The 21,324-nt window shown below is 34.4% G+C and overlaps 2 protein-coding genes and 2 non-coding genes across 4 annotated transcripts in view; 3 read left to right on the top strand and 1 right to left on the bottom strand.

The window, feature by feature from the left end:
- Positions 1–3,810, top strand: part of LOC105622180 (slit homolog 2 protein-like) — an 11,998-nt gene extending 8,188 nt beyond the window's left edge. Inside the window, exon 4 of the mRNA XM_012203610.1 lies at positions 2,281–3,810. Within this exon, the coding sequence (XP_012059000.1) occupies positions 2,281–3,810 (1,530 nt within the window). The remainder of the gene's footprint in view (positions 1–2,280) is intronic.
- Positions 3,811–5,800: 1,990 nt separating this feature from the next.
- Trnak-cuu lies at positions 5,801–5,873 on the top strand. Its single transcript has one exon. It is a non-coding gene; the product is annotated as a tRNA-Lys (tRNA).
- A 400-nt stretch (positions 5,874–6,273) lies between these two features.
- On the bottom strand, positions 6,274–6,345 carry Trnam-cau. The gene has a single exon. It is a non-coding gene; the product is annotated as a tRNA-Met (tRNA).
- A 7,715-nt stretch (positions 6,346–14,060) lies between these two features.
- Positions 14,061–18,714, top strand: LOC105622178. The gene is made up of 6 exons (XM_012203607.1): positions 14,061–14,364; positions 15,298–15,648; positions 15,845–16,065; positions 16,222–16,365; positions 16,593–18,040; positions 18,345–18,714. Exons 1-6 carry the CDS (start codon positions 14,061–14,063, stop codon positions 18,712–18,714), a joined length of 2,838 nt encoding a protein of 945 aa, XP_012058997.1.
- The last annotated feature ends 2,610 nt before the right edge of the window (positions 18,715–21,324 follow it).

The following is a 21,324-nucleotide window of genomic DNA, read 5'->3' as shown; positions in this document are numbered from 1 at the left end:
AAACTAAAAGTAACGTCCGTAACCGTAACTAACTACTAACTAACGTAACTACTAACCTACGTACGACCTACTTACGTAAGTAACTAACCCAACCTACGTCGTCGTGTCGTGTGTGTGTGTCGTGGTGTGTGTGTGTGTGTGTGTGTGTGTGTGTGTGTGTGTGTGTGTGTGTGTGTGTGTGTATCAAAACCAAATGCACTCTTTATGAAATATTAGATTTGTTCGCGTTGCATGCTTCAACATGCTCCAACATGTTCCTATCATAGCATCTGTTCATCCCAATGCGCTTAGGGTAAGATTAGATATGGTAGGAGCATGTTACCCTTGTAGAAATTTAACTCTTACCGATACAAGGTCGGGTCACTAGTAACCGAGTGACTTCTGTTCGTGCAAGTTTCTTTGAGTCTTTCAGAGATTATAAATTATACTACATTTTATTATTTTCCAAAATAAAGTTTCAATATTTATTCTAGAAAATTGAAAGTATATTGGTGAATTTTTAAAGATTTTTTGAACAGATGAAAAAAACAAACGGATATATTGTAGTGACCCATATTTGGTTGAGGCACCAAATTGTACCTTGTATTGTAAGAATTAATACTAATACTGGCCAATTGATCGCTTGATTTTCAGTATTAACTTGATGTTATTTATTTTATTTCGTTTTATTTTGTTATTATTTTTTATTATTTTATTTTGTTTTTTTTATTTGTTTTATTAATTTGTTGTTAACAATACTTTTAACTAGAAGTTATAAGATAAAATATTATTATGGAACATCCATTTTCATCGAGTATGGCCTCTTTCGCTTAATTCTCGGTTTTTTATTTCTCGATTTTCACTTATTATTATTAAATTAATTAGTAAATTAAAGATAAAATTTCCATATAAATTTATTTGCGTCATTTAATTATTTTATGAAACTTTTATTAAATATTAAGACAATCAAATTTGAATTTCATTGAAACCGATTTCGTATTTGTTTTCTTTATAAAAAAATTATTGTCGGAAATTCATTCTGAAAAATCTTAATATTTGCTGAAAATAAATCAAACGAATTTTATTTACTGATGAGAAGTAAAGTAGGAAATTCGAGATGGCTTCTTGGACTTGAACATTTCTATAGTCCTTTAAGCATTCTTAATTCCGAGAAGTGTTAGCTCCGTATGAAAGCAGCTGATTCATATTTACGAAACACTTTTCTCAAATTCAGATTGCATTCCTGAGATTTGTCTCATATTGACTTTTCAACATTGCTACTTACTTAGGAAACAACATTTTCTTATATTAATTTAATCAAATTTAAGAAATTTTCTTAAAAATTATAAAATTGTATAGAAATTCTAAAAAATTATATGAAGAATTCTGAAAAAAATGTCACTAAAGTGATATTAAAGATTTACCAAATAGCTAGTCTCTCAATGTAATTGTGATTTATTTTGATGCGCTCTTCAGATATTGGAACTAACATTATATAGATTTAAGCTTGACGATATATACAGTCGACTTTTAAAGTGGCCACTTGTTGCGTATTTGCGCATTATGTCTCGATTGATTAGCAAAATTTAAATGAATCACAATTATGCTGAGAGAATCACAATTATACAATTATACTATTTGTTTAATCTCTAATACTACCTCTGTTAAAAATTTTTCTTAGAATTCACATAATTATTTAGAATTTTTATGTAAAGTTTAGAATTTTTTAAGAACTTCTATATGGTACATATTATAATTTAATATTCTTGAAGCTTCCATGGATGCTTTCTGTATAAAGATTATGCATTTCGCGGGGTTTTCCGTGTCCAGATCCATTTTTGGATTCCAATATTTCGTGAACTTTGCAGTCCACTTCATCAGGGTAAGGAGTAGCCTGATACTAGTATCAGGTATATACAGTATTAGGCTGCTAAACCTGCAAAACGCACAATCTTTATATATTATAATTTTATAATTTATTTTATAGTTCATTATTTTATTTTACAATTATTAAAAATAATTTCTTAGGTTATTCATACAAATTGCAACAATTTTTAGAAAATCTAAAAATCTTTTCCAGAATTCTTTATATATTCTAAAATATTCTAAGATTGCTAATTCTTTTATATAATTTTATATAATTTCTAAAGGAAATTCATCATCTCAAGAAAAATTTATAATATTTTTTCAGAAAATTATTTCTTCATAAATTTTAAATGTAATAAATTCTTAAAAATCTTGTAAGATGTTTATGAGAATTTTATTTATCAAAATTATTAAATATATCTAATCTCTTTTTAGGTGACGATGCACGGCCACGTGCATTGGACCACTTTCGAGGACACTCTGAGCCAAAGAAACATCACTGTAATAAGACCGAGCGCTCAAGTTCCCACAGAGAAACCGCAGGTTCATAGGGGTACTTGCGTGCGAGACAAGACTCAAATGTCGCGGCAGGTTTTCACCTGTAGCGGCATCACTTCGCTCACCGAGCTGGATGTCTTACCTCATTCAGTTCACGCTATTCGCATCGTCCTTTCGAATCTGAAGACGATTCCAACGCGAGCATTTGCTCGTTTCGACGGCTGGCTGTCCCAGCTAGAATTACGTGATTCCAATATCGAGACAATCGAGCATCGCGCCTTCATCGATCTGTATAATCTGGAACGCTTATCACTGCACAGTAATCAGTTGAATTCGGTGACATCCGAGGCATTGGAGGGCCTGACAAATCTTCGATACCTGGACCTCTCGCGCAATCACATCTATCGTATTCCCAACGAGGTCTTCGACATATTGCCGCAGCTGCATATTCTTGATGTATCCGAGAATTACATGAACTGCCTCGGCGTGGAGCATATGGCACGCAAAATGCCGCATCTGTATTCTCTCAAAGTATCGGGCAATCCATGGAGTTGCTTGTGCGGCACCAAGCTGGCCAGTTTCCTGGACTCCCGCAAGATACCGTATAATCGCGACTCCCTATTCGACGTGAATGATGACTGTTATGTTACCATATTGCCGACGCCTCCCACAACGGCAGTAACTTCTTACACCCCATCACAGGGGACTACTACGACTACCGAGCCACCCTCGATAGGTTTCTACAACGAGACTTTGGAAGGTTCTTGCTTTAAAATTCCCGAGTCTACGGAACCACGATATCGCTGCGTAGGTGGCAATCTAATATTGCTGAAAAACATACCACACAACGCTGTTTACATCGAATTCTACGAGGGTCATTTGCCCGTCCTTCCGGTCAATGCTCTCTACAATTTTCGAAACTTGCATGAGCTGATTATTAGGAATTGCGGTCTGAGAACGATTTCGCCTGGCGCTTTTCGGGGTCTGGACTTTTTGGAACGACTCACCATTCAGGGTAACCCACTGACGTCGATTGAGGCGAATTGGTTCAACATAGAACGTCTCGAACGACTGGATCTGCGCGGTAATTCAATCCGCTATATCGCACCGGGCGCTTTCCGCCATCTGCGCAAGCTGGTTTATCTAAATCTCGAGGGCAACGATCTGCAATGCATCTACACCAGTGATTTTCAGGATATGCCAAATCTACATATCGTTGAGTTTGCTGGCAACCCGTTGAAGTGGCGCTGTCGCATGGATCTAGAGCAATTTCTCGAGACTCAGAAGATTAAGTTCATTAAAGTAGAGAATTCGTGCGAGGGAAAGAAGATCATGAGAAATCTTCTTTATCAGAATCGGACTGTCGAACTGGAATGTCCACCGGGCTGTTCGATGGCGAATAATATCGAGTTGAAAAAGAGTTCAACGTTGGCATTTGTATTATTCTTCGCGATATGGATGTATTAGTTGTTCGGCATAAGAACAAAAGTAAGACCAGAGTTAAGATACTCAAAGACTTTGTTTTATTAACGAGTGAAATAGTTTTTGAGATTCAATCATCATTGGAAGAATTAGGAAAATTATTATACATTCGGATATTATTAAGCAATAATATTAAATATATCGGTACAATTCACGAAACACGAACTAATAGTGTAGTAACATTACATTAAAATTAATAAAAATAATTTTCCACTTATAATATAAATGTAATATAAATGTTATATATAACAAATAGTTACATTATATTGAATAAGAAATTATAATGTATTGATGTAATATGTCACTGTTAATTTGTGTTTCGCGAAAATATATAGATGCAATAGTGATTTTGATAATCAACGGAGTTCTGAAAGTAAAGTTGTCTTTGCAATAAGCGAGGATAAATTTGGTATTGTTAATGTTGTCATTCAATGTGTTCATACAGTGAAAGCGCTTATAAACTAATAAATACGTATATTTATTTTATTTTTTGGAACGCATATATATTTATAACTTATAACTTTAAACCCTTCGAAATCCTCCTCGTAATATTGCGTATTACATAATATCATACGTTGTATATAAGATAACGCTTCTCGATCTCTAGATATTTCGTTAGATTGCTTAGATTGTTAGTACCTGTTTGTCGCACGCTGTACAATTATGGACATATCAGAAATTTTATTGCAATAAAAATGCAATAAAGTATCGACGAAAAAATGCAAAATAGACTCAGAACAACTTCAACCAAACTTTGCTTAACTTAATTAGATTAATTTAATTGGCAGAATGACTGCTTGGAATACAATTTCTAACTGTATAATTTAATGTTTTGTTCCATTCCTAATGAAAAGAAATTCTCATAATATTTTTAAGAATTTTTTTTATATTTTAAATAACCTTATAAATAATTTTATTTTAATATCTTAAATATCTTAAATATCTTAGATTTTATAAGTTTTCTTCGGAAATTATAAAATTAAGAAATTAACACAGAATATGTAAAAAAATTCGTTTATAGAAAGAATTCTTGAAAATATTAAGATTTTCTCAACAGTTGAAATGTTTCAATTTGAATAAGTCTAAGAAGTTTTCTAAAATCATATAATAGAAATTCTGAAAAATTATACAAAAAATTCCAAGAAAAATTATCGCTAAGGATTAGGAACAAGAAAAAAAATTAATAAAATTCATATTACGAAACATAAATATCACTAATTAAATTTATCATTGATTAAAGTAACAAAACAATAAAAAATTTTAACAATAAAATTCTAACAATAAAAAATTTATAATTCTAACCGTATTTACTAAGTTAGTATGAATATTACGTGATAAATTGATTATTGATTAAATCAATCGGCAGAATTGTTCGAACTAAAATTTTTAACTGCATAATTCGCTTTTTCTAATCTAATCCTTTTTTCTCTATTATCCTTTTTTCTTTACACAATAAAAAATGTACAATATCCATATTAATTAATTATTAAGTTAATCAGAGTTTGGTTGCTCATCCATACTGCCGATAGGGACCATCAATAAACGACTATCCTGAATAAAGAAAGTGTAAACAAAGAAAGTTACATTGGACATTGTGTTGTAAACGCGTATAATTTATTATATCAACAACAACAAACATATTCATGTGCCATAAAAATCCGTACTAGTGCGACACTAAAAACTTATTTGTACTTATTTGTGTTCATTTTAATATAAAAAAAATGATTGTACATAATATATTTACTATCAGGATTGTAACGAGCTATTTATTACTAAGATGTAATGAGCTTTAATAAAGATTTATTTTGTGCAACAATTTCACTTTCGTCTTTTATTTTAACTGGTTTTTTTATCTATAATTATTTATGTTATCGTTTATGCTTTCAATATCACAGTATAAGAAATTATTCAAGTATTGATTATTATTGTTTACTCATACCTTCATATATCTATTAAGTGAAACTCCTATCAAGTAGCCCGGCTAGCTCAGTCGGTAGAGCATGAGACTCTTAATCTCAGGGTCGTGGGTTCGAGCCCCACGTTGGGCGAAAATTTTTTTATATTATTTACAATAAAATGAATGCTTAGAATATTTCTCGGTTACGAATTGTTAAATGAGACAAAAATACTAAATATAGTTTTTTATAAATATAAAAGAATACAGGGTGTTCCACTTTAATAGAAACAACTGCATATCCTAGATAAATTTGAAATTGTATAAAAAAATGTTTCATATAAAAGTTGAATTATTTGAAGGGAGACAAATAATAATAAAATTAATCTTTCAAGTTGCCATTTTTTTAATAGTGTAATTATTTTTTATTGAAAATCTAATATAATATACTCTGTAAATAAATAAAAAAATCACAAAAAATATATATGATAAAAAGCTGGTATGCAAATAAAAGAATGTAAATAAAAAATATAAATACAAAAATAATAGTTCACTAGCAGAACGTGGTTTCGATCCACGGACCTCTGGGTTATGGGCCCAGCACGCTTCCACTGCGCCACTCTGCTTTCTTCTAGAACTCGACGTTGTTTCTGTTTAACTTCTTTTTAATCCTATTTATTAATTTCATCAACACTAAATTTTCATATAAATCGTATAATTTAATTATATTTACTTGATTTTTATTGTTAAGACTATTAATATATTAATTTAATATTTTTATATTTAATGTAATATTTTTTATAACTATTTTAATAGATTTTTATTATTAATATTTTTTTATAGATATCTTTTTATTATTTCGTTTGTTTACTTCTTTAATTAAAAAATATATTATTGTTTACGATGAAAGAAACTTCTCGAAAAATCTATTTCTAAAACATTTAAAATTTTTTAACACAAAAGACATTATATATTTCGGGAACATTGAAGAAATAAGACTAAAGAGATCTTACGACAGAATATAAAATAAAAAAATTATGAAAAGTAAGATAAATGTGGAATGTAAAATGACATTAAACTGATAAGAAAGTAATTTTGATACATGCAATATATATAACTTCTTAATAGAAAATCTAAAGAAGACGTAGGATTTCTCAGTTCAGGGATCCTCTTTTTGGACATTTCATTTCTCCGTTTATTTAAATAGTATTAGCTCTGACTCATTGTTTGCTACACATAGAAGGGCATGGTTATTCTATTCTATAGAAGGACAATCGCTAACCGAAAGCAATCGTCAGGTGGAATTTCAAGAGACTGAGCAGTCCTATCAGTATAAGTCATCAGGTCCGTGACTCACGGACCATTGAGTTGGAGGTAACGATGAGGCTTTAACGCGACTCAACAAGCACGAACCTGCACGGTTTAGTCTAGGCTGGCTGGGGAATGCCTGGGGAATGTCCGACACCGGATGCTACGTGTGTCCGCGTATTGCTCGCCTCGACTCGGACAATCGATAAAAAGAACGCTAACAAAACCGCGAAGGCCGCTTGCAAACGTAAAGTACACACGTTAGATACGTCCTCCTTACGATTATACATACAATGTTCTAGGAAACAGCGACGATGGATCCAGAGAGGATACAGAAGTCATAATAATATTATAAGGATCATTTGTTATTGTGATCTTTTGTCAATTTTAGATGACAAGTGAAGTCATAATGACGTTCTATGATATCATATTATTATATGATATCCGCAGAACATAAACTAACGATATAACCTTGCACGTCAAATATTATAATTTTCTACTCAATAATGCAATTGTTATGTACAATATGTGTTATATTACTGAGGACAATATAATATGGTGTAGCTAACATTTATTATTATAGCGAATTCGATTCGATGTATTTACTATTTACTATTTAGTGCACACTGGTGCATACATTAAAGCCGCCATACACAAATTAATGTAAAGAGATGTGTGCTTAATATACATATAAAAATAGATTAAACCGTGAAATCCTCAATACATTTTAATGTGCTGTTAAATAAAATATATTTTATAATTTGAAATATATACATGTCACTTTTATTTATCAGATTTAAATCAGTGTACAATGGCTTTAATATGCACTAATTCTAACTGAATAATTAACAAAACATAATTCAAAAAACAAAAGTTTTCCAAAAAATAAGTTTAAATATTTCGAATCATTAAAATTTTGTAATTTTAATGTTAAAATACAATTTCGATATAATAATCTAATTATAGAGGAATAAAAGTATTAAGTAGTTAGCTATATAATAGTTTTAAATTATATTTTTTCTCCAACATATATATGAAATTATAATTTTTTTTAATTATGTTATTATTGTAGCAAATGAGCGATATATATGCGCGACGAATAATTCACGATTCGCACATATAAGATTACATAAGCGTTTTTATCATGTTTGTTTTCCTATTATCGTTCTATTGCAAAAAAAAGAACTAGACATCGAGATGAATATGGTGAATTATCAATATGAATGTGAAAAAGTACGACTTACGTCTCATTTTCGTCACGATTAGAAGGCATTTTCGTTTGTTAGTAATATTTTGTCAGTAACATTGGAATTTAAACTTAGAGAAATTATATAACGATTTGTATCTGCGATTCTGTTTTTCTGAGAATCGAGCGACGTCTAGATTCGCGCATCCTTTGCGCGAACCCTTCAAATCCGCTCAACCAATAAGAAATCAAGCTGAATAACCGAAAATTGTCCATTTGTAAATTTGCAAACGGACAAGTCTAAATATGGACAGATCGTGCGATCACGTTTATTTATTCATAACGTGAATGCCAACTTCAATAACGTTAAACATGGATGTAAAAAAAGATGCGAGTGATAGTACGACATTGATATAAAGGATTTATAACATAGTATGTCACATTTGCTTATGGAAAATAAATAACGCATTAGTCTTTTCTTTCTATCTTAGCCAATAAAGCACAGGTGGCGCTGACAGTGCCGTTCGATACGCTTGCACAGGAAGTTGAACTGGAAGACGTGCGGATTATTGATTAATTATTGAGAACTATCTCGAATTCTTCTCAGAAGAAATCTGCTCAAAACATTTTTTTGAACGAGAATCATTCTCATCATTTTTCTCAGTTCTTTTGTCGTGATCGAAACGCTATAATCGTCGCGTGATTCGCAGCTTGATTCACGTAGTGCGACCTAACAGTCGGTTCGCGACTGGCGGCGACCATCTTTTCCGAGAGAATGACGCAATCGATGACACATTTCAACGTTGCACATCGTTCGATTTAACGAACGTATGCAGACAGGTTTTCCGGATGGCGATCATTCGTTTTCCACGCATCGAGATCGAAGTCCGAAGCTCTGGCGGATCAGCGACACGGCGCTATTTCCTTGGGAGCGTCGTGTGCGTTTCCACGGACTTTAATCCGTGGGTCGAGCGAAAGTCGCCAGCTGGTGAGAGCTATTTTGAACAGCGCGATGCGACGTTGCCACGTCTCCGATTGCCGTTGCGATCGAACAAGTTCAAACACGTGCGCCCCTCCGTGTTTTGCTCGCTTGGCATAGAGATAACTGCCTTGGCGAAACGACGGCACGTTGAACACTTTTCGTCCGATCGCTGCGATTCGTTCTCAACGTTTTTAAGATCTTTCAAAATACTGTACCAACGGGGTCGCACCGTTTCGCTAACAAAATTTCAATCTCCCTCCGCCGAAGGACCGTTGGAAACGGAAAGGATCATGCGGGGAGGGAACAAGCCGAAAGCAGCATATCATACATCATGAGAAATCTGAGACTCGAATTTCTAGGCACGCTGGAATTGCTGGAATATCTCTGGAAATCGGCGGAGCTCGAGATTAGACGTAAATGAGATAATTATACGATTTTCGATTTGAATTCCAAAATCGCGGGAGCGCTCTGGACAATTTTTCATTAGGCGCGTCATCTTTCGCGACGATAGAGCTGGACAAGAAATCAGGTTGCTACCTCGCGGCATAACGAGAGAGCATAGAGACAGACAGAGAAAGAAAGAGTGAGAGAGGGGGGGGAAGGGAGAGAGACGGAGAGATTGAAGAGAAAGGAAATGCGGCAACGTGGCATCTCCGTGACTGCGTGAGCGGAGATGCGCGGCATGAATATAGCGGCGGAGTTTAACGAGCCAGCGCATCGACAGGGTAACGGCGGGACGTCGGGCTACCGCGGGGTAGGACGCGGTGGAGCAGGCAGGAACGCAAATGCGCGCGGGGTAAAGAGGTGCGGAAAGTTTCCGCGGCGGTGGGGATCCGCGATGCAGGAGGTGGTAGGGAAAGGGGAACGTGCCGCCGGCTGGTCGCAGCCGCTCTGCGCGTGCGATACGATACCACCAAGGTAACGTGTTACTTGAGTAGATTGTAGAAAGAATGCTTTTTGGAAATTTCACAAAACGTCCATTTCCTAGTGTTCTTCTCTTCTTTGAGCACTCCGCATCCAGCATGCTAACGTTCACTTCTATACCAATGTAGATTAACTTTAATTTTCGTTTAATTTACTCTTTACTTTTTTCTAATACTTAATATTTATAAGAAAAATTAGAAAAATGTAAAAAGTAAGTAAGCCGAGAATAAAATTAATCTACATGGAGAAAATTGAATATTAAGTTTTAATACAATTTTAAATTATATTTTATTATTATTATTTTATTATTTATTATTATTTATGTCTTGTATTTTCGATAGACCATCACAACATGATATTCCGACATTCTTTTACTTTTATTATGATAATACTAATTTTTATCACATAAATAAAGTAATTTTTGTTAAAAGCCAATGCTTAAGCCATATTCTAACATGAAAAACAATTAATTTTTACTATGGTACGCAAACAAAATTTGCTAGGTATATATTTTTTACTTATCTTTACAATATTAACTTTTATTCAACAAGTTTTGATTTTATAATAAAAAATTTTTACTACGAAAAAGTGTAAAAATTACGTTGCATTATTGTTTTTAAAAAAATAGCATTTAATTAAATTTATATAGTATTGTCATGATAGTCCGCAGCTTCTACAAAATTATAGTAATTTAAATATAAAATTTTTTCCATGTACATTGGCAAAAATATACATAAAGAGAATAATGTGTCTATTTTACCAATGATTTATTTAACTCTGAATTAGATTTACTCCACTTTTTTCTAATGTTTAAAAACAGATTAAAGGTAAGTTAAAAAGAGATTAAAATTAATTTACAATGATAAAAATAGATATGAAGAGAATAATATTCATTTCCACTTATTTAGATTAATTTTAATCTCAATTTAATTTACTCTTTATTTTTTTTTAATGCATAGAATTTTAGGAAAAAAGATAAAAGATAAGTTGAATCGAGATTAAAATTATCTACTTGGAAATGGATATAATATGTATGAAATGGATATTTATGTTTAACTTTACATTTCTCGCATAATTTTTAACATCATTACTCGTATTTCTTACTTTTCAACATTATATCTTAATTTTCATTGTTTTCTTTGATAACTTACAATTAAATAAAGATTTATATTCAATACATTCTTTAGATAAAAATAAATGCAACAAATTTTTTTTAATTGTAAAATAATTTACACTAAATATAATAACGTATACAAATAGCATGACATTTTTTAAATGAATTTATAAAACCATGGTATGTCCCACGTGAATAATAAAGAGTTAATACTTAACCTTAAACGTAACTCGCGTCTCGAATCGAATAGCGCGACTAGCTCGACTAGCGGCGCACTTCATGCTCGCTATCTTTCTCTTTGAGAAAAGACAAGATACTTACCTATATGTATACATTTAAGAGAGAAAAAAATGTAGTTGAAAAAAATGGTTCTGGTTTCGACATTCGATCTAATTGAAAGATATCAGTCTATATGCTAAAATTTTGCCTGAAGGTCGATTTTTTTCTTATCAAATGAAAGCCAAATAATTTGAATTAAAAAAAAACAACAAAGAAATGGATTGCGACAAGTGAACTTATCGATAGGTGAGAGTGTTCTTTCGAGGGGCGACGCGCCTCGACGATGATTCGAAATAAAGATTGAAAACTATGCTTAATCGGTAGATAAATAATTATCGCGGGTAAATCAATTCTGAGAGATACGAGTGTTGCGTGCATAATATAATTTTTTTTCTTTTTGCCGATACAAAAATTGATTTATATCTAAATAACACAAAGTCCAAAATCGGGACATAAGATATCTTATAGATGTCTTTTAGACAGTTTTTCTAAAAATGTCTTTAAAATATGTCCTGAATTTGAACTTTTGTTTTCTGCATAGATAGATCAATTGTAAAATTTCCAACGAAATTATAAGCCAAACGTCTACTCGTTCATCACTCTTTCTTATATTTTGAAAATTTCATCGTTATCTATTTTACGAGAGCAAAAAGACTAGAATGTACAATAAGTCGTCAGAAATGTTGTTCTGTTCTGTTCACATTTATATGAGTTAGTGGTATTCGAAGTAAATTCTACTCATAACATTTCTAAGTAGAAAAATTTATAAGATCGAGATAACTTCAGGTAAAACTAATTTTAAGAAACATCATAATGATGTCATTCAATACACTTGTCAAAAATTTCACAGTCAATTTCACAGTCATTGTCAAAAGTGTATCGAATGACATGATATTTCTAAAATGATTTCTATTTGATGTTACCGATTTTATGATTTTGTGTTCCTGGATTATCCATTAAGTATCCATTTCTATCAATGTAGATTAATTTTAATCTGAATTCAACTTACTTTTCATCTTTTTTTAATTCTAAGATCCAGAGTTCCACAATTATAAGATTAACTTTAATCTCGGAATTAAAAAAGATAAAAAATAAAAATAAGAATTTAAAAAAAAGAAAGAGTAAATTAAAACGAGATTAAAGTTGATCTTAGTTGTCCATAGTTGTGGAACTGGGACTTGAAACTAGAAAAAGTTAATTGAATCAAGATTAAAATTACTACACTGGTAGAAACGGGCAGATCTTTATTAACGTAGATTAACTTTAATTTCAGTTTAATTGATTCTTTATCTTTTTTTAATACTTATATTCATTTCTACCAATTAATTAACTTTCATCTCGATTTAATTTAATCTCTTTCAATACTTAAAACTAGAAGAAAATAAAAAGTAAGCTAAAACGAGATTAAAATTAATCTACATCATTAGAATTGGACATTTTACGCGCGTCGCTGTAAACGAAATCGAACGACCGCGAACTTCGCGAAGTTCAGAAACGCGCTCTTATCTCTCCTTGTCTATCTTCGGTAAAGCGCATTTCTAACTTGCAGTCTTTCTGCGACCAATTAGAGGCCCGCCAACAGGATCTTCCCCCTCTATTGTGGGGGTGAAGCACGTGGCGGTGAAGTAATTGGACACAATGGGAAGTGCGAGTCGAAAATGTATTATCGTGAGATATGCGACTTAAAGATGTAAAGGTTCGCATCGTGCGAGATTCCGCTGGTCGACCGTCGATCGCGCGGCCGACTTTCAAGGCTTCAGTAGCGACGGAATAGCGAAATGCAAGAGTGAACGAGCGGACGCACATACACCCGTGTTTCTAGCCTTCGCCCATGCCTCTCTCTCTCTCGTCAGGTCGTTGCGAGAAAAATCGTCGACGGAACGCGTGCGGTCCAAGTTCAGAATATGTCATCCGATCGGCGGCCTACGGCGATCGATCGCGGACGTCATATTTGAAAACACGTACGGCGTAGCGGGAGCGCGTGTGAATTCCAAAATCTTCCGCTCTAGCCGTTTCTCGAGAATCATCGGCGAACGTCGGTTACGTCCGTATCGGTGAAATCGTGGAACATCGAGGAGCCGCGCGGAGAAAGGAAAAGGAGATAGAAAGAAGTGAGAAGAGAACGCGTGCGCCATGCACGTGTGTGTGTGTGTGTGTGTGTGTGTGTGTGTGTGTGTGAGGCGGAGGGGGATCGAGGGCTGCGGATAGTAGAGGAGGAAACGGGATTCCCCTTCCTCCTCCCGCGCGTTCGCCATTCGTACACTATCCGCCAATCCCCACCGCGACGCTTCGCTGTCGAGTCGTCGAGTGTCGACCGCAACGTCACCGTTCCCTCTCCTCCCCGCTGTATCTCTCTCTCTCGCGCGCGCGGATTGTGTGAGGCGCGCGCGGACCTGCCCAGTAAATGCGAGGCTTCCGTTCGACGAGTATACGTATCGGTGAGAGAGTGCGTAATAAGCGCACCTTACACAGACAGTTTTTCGCACCTCGACGACGTCGTCGTCGTCGTCGTCACTGTCATTTCAAAGAGAACAGTCTGAACATCAACATGCCGCTCAGCATCGGCGTTAATCTACGAGTGACCGGCCACTGTAATCAGGGCGGCCGTAAATACATGGAGGACATGTTCTGCGTGGCGTTCCAGCCGACCCCGGACGATAAGGATCTGGAATACGCGTTTTTCGGGATCTTCGACGGCCACGGTGGCGGGGAAGCTGCGACCTTCGCCAAGGAACATCTCATGGACATTATCGTGAAGCAGAAAAACTTCTGGAGCGACCGTGACGAGGATGTGCTGCGGGCGATCAGGGACGGATACATGAACACTCACTACGCGATGTGGCGGGAGCTTGGTACGGAAATATAAGATTGTTATGTTTCATCGACTCGTTCTCGCTTGCACGCACCATGATTATCTTTTGCTTTCGCGCGAATTTTAAATTTTGCTCGATAAGCACTGCGTATGCGATCCCCCTCGGCGGCGATGGTGACCTCCGTTGAGAATTTCTGTCATCATCCCGCGTATTTCCCCCACCATCCGTCGCTCGTCACCGCCACCACTGATTAGGTTAGAATTTAGGTTATGTAATTCTTCGAGCTAACCTGAAAATTTGGTTCGGGAGAGCGATGGGAATTAGCCGATGCAACGACTTCTTACGTCGCCTCCCATCGCAAATCTGGACCGCGGCGACTTCCGCGGCGGTACCGTCGCGCGCTCGCGTGCGCGCGCGCGTAAAGCGTAACGGGCGCGTCGACCTTGATCGCAGAGAACTTGCTGTAAGTTTATTTTTTATTGCTGCACCGGACTGCACTAGACTTTCTTCCTCGCTTTCGCCAAGTTTCAAATATAGGTTCTATTGTGTTTATTCCTGCATTAGAACTTCCTCATTTTAAACAAATATCAGATGTAAAGTTTGTCTTGTAGTTGAACATATATGGAACTTATTGTTTTAGCTGAACTTTTTGCACAGTTTATCTTTCTTTTTCTTTTACACTGAAGAAAAAAAGAGAAAATGGACCATATAAGAAGTTAGGCTAAAAAAACAAACTTTTTAACTTAAGTGAAATGGACATATGTTTGACATTTGACAAAAGCAAGAAAGTGTAGGAATAAAAAACAGACTTATCTAATTTACTTTAAATTCCAAAAGTAAATACTAATATAGCTAGAAAAAATATACACATACCTATTTTATGTATTTTAAATACAAAGCTGACTAGTTATAAAAAAAAGATTTTGATATCTATCACAATAATATTTTAAACTGACATTGTTTTCTTCATAGACAAATGGCCGAGAACTGCATCTGGATTGCCATCCACAGCTGGTACAACCGCCAGCATTGCTTTTATAAGGAAGGGCAAGATATACATAGGTCATGTGGGAGATTCCGCTATTATATTGGGATATCAGGCAGAGGACGATCCTCAATGGAGAGCAAAGGCACTTACAAGAGATCACAAGCCAGAGAGTGGGCCAGAAATGACGCGTATACAGGAATCTGGTGGAAAAGTGGTCAGTAAATCCGGTGTTCCAAGGGTTGTATGGAACAGACCTCGCATTGGACACAAAGGTCCAGTTCGAAGATCCACTCATATGGATGAGATCCCATTCCTTGCAGTAGCCAGATCTCTAGGTAAATGCATATTTACCAATATCTCTTTGTAGATAGGGTCAATGATGCTATAAATGCTTTGAAGCATTTTTTGATTGATCAATTAGTAAAATTTTTTTGATTAGTCAATCAATATTTTAAAGCATTTATAATGAAACTTTGATTGCATTCTGTCCAGCATTCTTAACAAAAGAACTTAAATTGAAATTTGTTTTAGGTGATTTATGGAGTTATAATTCAGAATTGAACACTTTTGTCGTCTCCCCTGAGCCGGATGTGAAAGTTATTCCAGTTGATGTCAAATCACATCGTTGTCTTATTTTTGGTACTGATGGCCTATGGAATATGTTATCTCCGCAAGCTGCAGTAGCTATTGTCCAAACTACAGACAGACACAATGAGAAACATTTGATAGCCTCTCAGCAGACTGGTAATGGAGTAAGTTTCGCGAGTGTATTATTAATTATACATATAATTATTAAGTATATAAGTTATATAATTATTAAGTATATAAGTATACATACAAGTTGTTGTCTTACTATATGATATGGTAATTTATATATGATAATGTAAGATATATAATCGTTTTGATAGCAGGCTGATTTACAAATGTGGATAAATCCTTCAAAAAATCTTGTGGATCGTGCATTGGAGAGATGGTCGTCGACGAGATTACGAGCAGATAATACTAGTGTTGTAACATTAATGTTAGATCCATCAGGACCATGCCGCAGTGAGGTATGAAGAATACTTGTTTCGAAAAAATCTAATGTACATAAATAATTCATATATAAATATTGACAAAGTTAAAGCAAAAAGTTTAGTCGTTTAAACTTTGAGTAAATTGAAATTTTGCAAGTAATCTAATACCATGATATAATTGTAAAATTCTATTAATATTACTTCTACTAATACTTTCTACTAATCTATTAATACTATAGCTAAAATATCTGTCTTTATTAAAGGTACTATTTAATCAAAAGAAGGATCGTGTTATACATCATGGAACACAAGTACCAGTTACAAGAGAACCTGAAATTGTCGAGAGAATCAATTCAAAAACATCGCCGTGCATGTGCATGCCAATACCACCGCCAAACGCTTCCTTGGATCTTGACATTGATCCTAAACAACCGGACTCGTCGAACGGAAATGAGGAGACTGTCGATCAAACGTTACAACCGGAGATAGTCTCATGTCCTGAAAAATCAATTTCGTCAGAGATTGACGCTTCGGAATTACGGGAGACCGCGATAGAGAAGTGTATCGAGACTACCGATGTCGGCGAAAGTATTCAAGTCGCCGAAATTTCCTCCAGTCAAATGCTAGAAGAACCTGGAGATTTGGAAAGTAAGAAAACAAATGAAATCAATCATGAGAAATTGGAATATCTCGAGGACGAAGAAAAGCCAATAATGGAACGGAATGAAAACGAAAAAGCAAAGAATGATCATTTGCAAAATCCGATCCAATCAAACTTAAAATCAAATAAATTCATCGAGCCTAAAGAAATTATAACTGAAACAGGGATATCTAACGCGACTCGACAGAATGCATGTCCCAATGCGAACGAAGAGGCGCTTCACCCTCCTCTTGTAAGTAGGTTACGTCGAAGCGGTATCGTTTCTGTTAAAAGTAACAGTTTCGATAATGGTGAGATGAAAAGTGGCGTCTTAAATGGATCGAGACATAAGCAGCACCCTTTATTTCCCGCGAGAGCGGATGTCAGAACGATAAAACGACGACATAGTTTAAGCTCTTCTCAAACTCAGAATGCTTTTACCGACGTCACACCGACTCCAGATTCGAAGACTTATGTAAACGTAAAGTCGCGATACAGCAGGGTAACGAAATCACCTATCGCAGAAAGTACGATGTTAGAGGAGACGAAGAGTGCATTGAAGACGGCTAGCGACTGTGTTATAAGTAATAAACGTAGACATAGCACAATCACACAAGCCTCTGTCTCGTCATCTGGAGTTGAGAATAGCTGCCCACAGCAAGAACCATGTGCAAAGATGAGGACGCGTTCTGAGGATCAACGGCACAGTCCCACGGATGAGAATGATCCCAATCAAACAATGGAGAATGCTAATGCCCGATTAAGTTGGCCCACGTCAGATAAACGATCGGATTCATCATTAAACGGTACCACTTTAACGACGCTCTCTTCGTCATCGAATACGTTCCAACGTAGAAGTTTAGAAAAAAAGGCTACGCCTGTTAAAGCCATTAGAAGGTCGTCCATCAACGGTTCGACTCGACTGCAACATCTAAGAGGTAGTTTTGGCCTAAGGGAATGGGACCAAGGAAGAAATAATCGAACAAACAATTGTAATAATAGAAGGACATTAAATAGGACAGTAACAATAATCGGTCCTACGGATTCGACGATACCACAGCGATGGCTAAGGTTTGTTTAATTATATTTCTTTATTCTCAAGAAATTATTTTTATGTGATATATTTATATCATTCTTGATAATACTTACGTGATATTTATTTTGTTTTATAAAATAAGTATTCGAATATTTATTTTATGAAATAAAATAAATATTGCTATAAATATCAAGATTATAATTAAATGTAGTAATAATTAAATGAAATATATTGTGCGGATCATTAGAATAATGTAAATTGCATGATTTTTATTGATATCGATGATGTTTAAACCCCCATAAACTTTTATTAAACTCTGCAATTTCCTATATTGTTTAGATCAGACACAATGGCGGCAACGCCTGTGAAAACATTACGTTCGCGTAACGTAGATATCGCCGGGCACACAATATCTGCGCAATTAGTTCATCAATATGGAGTAGTAAAGCAAAATCGATTGCCTCTACCGAAGCTGAAGCAGTCCGCGAACGGTGGATCACTGCAATCGAATAGAGTCAGGTCTTCCTCGTTGTCAGCCAATAAACTTAAACAAGCAAATGGTAACAGTGGAAGCGTGAGTACCTGCGCTACCATAAATCCCTCGACAGCAGGTTCCACTTCTGCTATAGCTAAAAAAGTCAAATCACCATATAATCCTAGTGCTCGATCTCTGAGCACGCGATCTCGAATCAAACGTCTTGGAAAGTAAAAGAATAATGAATGGTTGTAGTTTTGTGAATTCGCAAATTTCAGGGTATGACACTCTTACCCTTATTTTGCTATCTGCGAATTATCTAGTTACGGTATAAAAAGTGATTGTTACATGCATTTTATATTTCTTTAAAACTTCCCCACTTTCATCTTTGAAACTACGTATTCTTTTTTATTCGAGGTGTCTGCTATAAATGGGGTTTGAACACTCTTAATTAGTCTTATTCATTTTATTTTTTAAAATTGAATAAAAAATCAGATTTAAATTAATTAAGTATCTTCTATACAAAATTATTTTATTTTAGGTATCAAATTTTAAAAAATCGCGATCTAAATAAATGCAAATACTTATATCTGTTTGTGACAATTACTATTGATTTATTGAATGTATTACTTTGTATTTTGTTATTTGAATTATTTACTGACCTTTTATGTTAGTACATGAATTGCATATATCTATTTCATTTTATAATACTGCTTGCTGCATGGAAATAAATTGCTGCGCTCTCCTATTCTATTTATTAAACACGTTCATTAATTCCTTAGAAAAGGATACTGCGATATCATTTAGAATGAACTAAAAGAAATTGAACTAGTCATTCTTGAATGAGTATCGTTATATTCGAAATTTTCTATATATAATTTAGACTCTATATATAACAAGACTGTGCTTTCGCAATTTCTAAAGAAAGTTTTTTTTTTATATTGTTCTTTCGTATATATTATTTCGTATTTTGAATATTAAAAAATTTATAAAGAGTTCTTATGTTTAAATCGAGTCAGTTGGCACAAAAAGCACAGTTGAAGGGCGATATGAAAAATTAATATCACGAGAAATTTCCAATAAAAGTACGACAAAAAATATTCCTGATACTTTTTATATACTTTCCAATATTCGCATAGATTACCAAGTATCATGTAGGAAAAAATATGAAAGTATAATATGGGTGTATGCATAAAGTAGCCTGACAATAAGAAGGTACAGTTGTGTAAAAACTTGGGGTATTCGTATGCATATCTCACATTTGCACATTTTCAGTGATAACTATTGTTTGCGATCTTTACCTTCGATCATATGAGACAACCAAACATATAGGATTGAATATGAAATAAGAATGCGCGGCTGTGCACACACGTGTGTGCTAAAAAGAAATAATTTTCCCCTCTCTTCCTAACTTCGCTCGACGAGTCTTAGTTCGGAAGGAATTCGCAAGTCAAAAAGGCGTAGAGAATATCTATGATTAAGCATTAAACTATTTTCTAGTATGTAGGGTATGCAATCACACTGATCTGCCTTGACTGAGTACGGAGTGGTTGTTGAACAATTCTGTAAATAGAATTCTAAGAATTAATATATGGTTGAGAATAATTGGTAACCTTCTATCATATATATAAATTGTTGCATAGATAAATAATGTATGACAAAAAAAGAATTTAAATTCACCTCTGGAGAAAATTCCAGGCGCATGGTCTCGAATAACGACCACTCGGTACGAAGCACCAAACGACTGTTTATTGTACGTTATAAAAGATAATTAGATTATATTTAGACAGAATATTGAAAGCACAGCTTGAAAAGCAATCAAGAGATTCAAATTTCTATTGGCACGAATTGTACAATTGTGTTCCAAATGCAAATGTGCACTATACTAGTGATCTAATAATTAAGTCACTGAAGAAGAAAGATTTATATCTGATATATGTATCTGACATTAATATATACAATGTATTAATATCAGAATATAAAAAACAGTGTATATGATCTTCTATATCAGTCTTTCACATAAAGTTGTCATTTTATCTCGTGCAAGGAAAAAGAAGGCAATTCAGGATAGAATATCTATTTGGTTTCATTATAAAAATTACGCACAACATGTTCGTTTATAATTTGATAATAAATAGAAATCCTCCTTTGAGTTTCGCTTATTACGAATGTATATTATTTTCCGTTTAGTTTTAATTATTTTGCATCTATATATCGAGAGAAATATTTTAAAACAGTTTGTAAGATCAGTAACGAATACATATACCTTTCGTATAATATGTAGTCACTTTAGAATTTATACGTTTCTAAAGAAAAAAAAAAGGAGAAAATGATGTAAATACCGATGAAAATGTTAACATGAATGTAAAATGTTAACAATATATATATTTATCGATATTACGCCGATTATTTATTGACTAGCTTTTAAAATGATTTTCTATGTAAATAAGATCGTGCAGATAATATATGCTTGAAATATATCGTTTGGGGTTTCTTAGAGAGAAATTATCATTACGAGATAGTCAGTTGTCACTGCGAAACAACTGTATTAAAAATGAAAAAAAGGAGGAAAGGGATGATGTGTGCCTACAATAGTTACCACTTGCGAACATGTGTGCGTGTATGTGTGTGGGTTCATGTGATGTGTATGCACGTGTATGTGTCTAGATAAGGGATTACATCTCTGAGGAAAAGTTTTAAAGTAAAGTAGGACGTTGCGAGGGACAGAGTCGAGTTACCGAGGAAAGAGACATATGTGCTAATACAGCGAAGATTTATTTTAAAAGAGAAGATTTATTTATCCTTTTTGGTGCATGCCCGTAAGTCTCACACTGTACGTAACAC

Source organism: Atta cephalotes (assembly GCF_000143395.1).
Source record: "Atta cephalotes unplaced genomic scaffold scaffold00041, whole genome shotgun sequence".
NCBI lineage: Eukaryota > Metazoa > Arthropoda > Insecta > Hymenoptera > Formicidae > Atta > Atta cephalotes.
The sequence above is the reverse complement of the archived record's forward strand: the minus strand, read 5'-3'. Positions and strand labels throughout refer to the sequence as shown.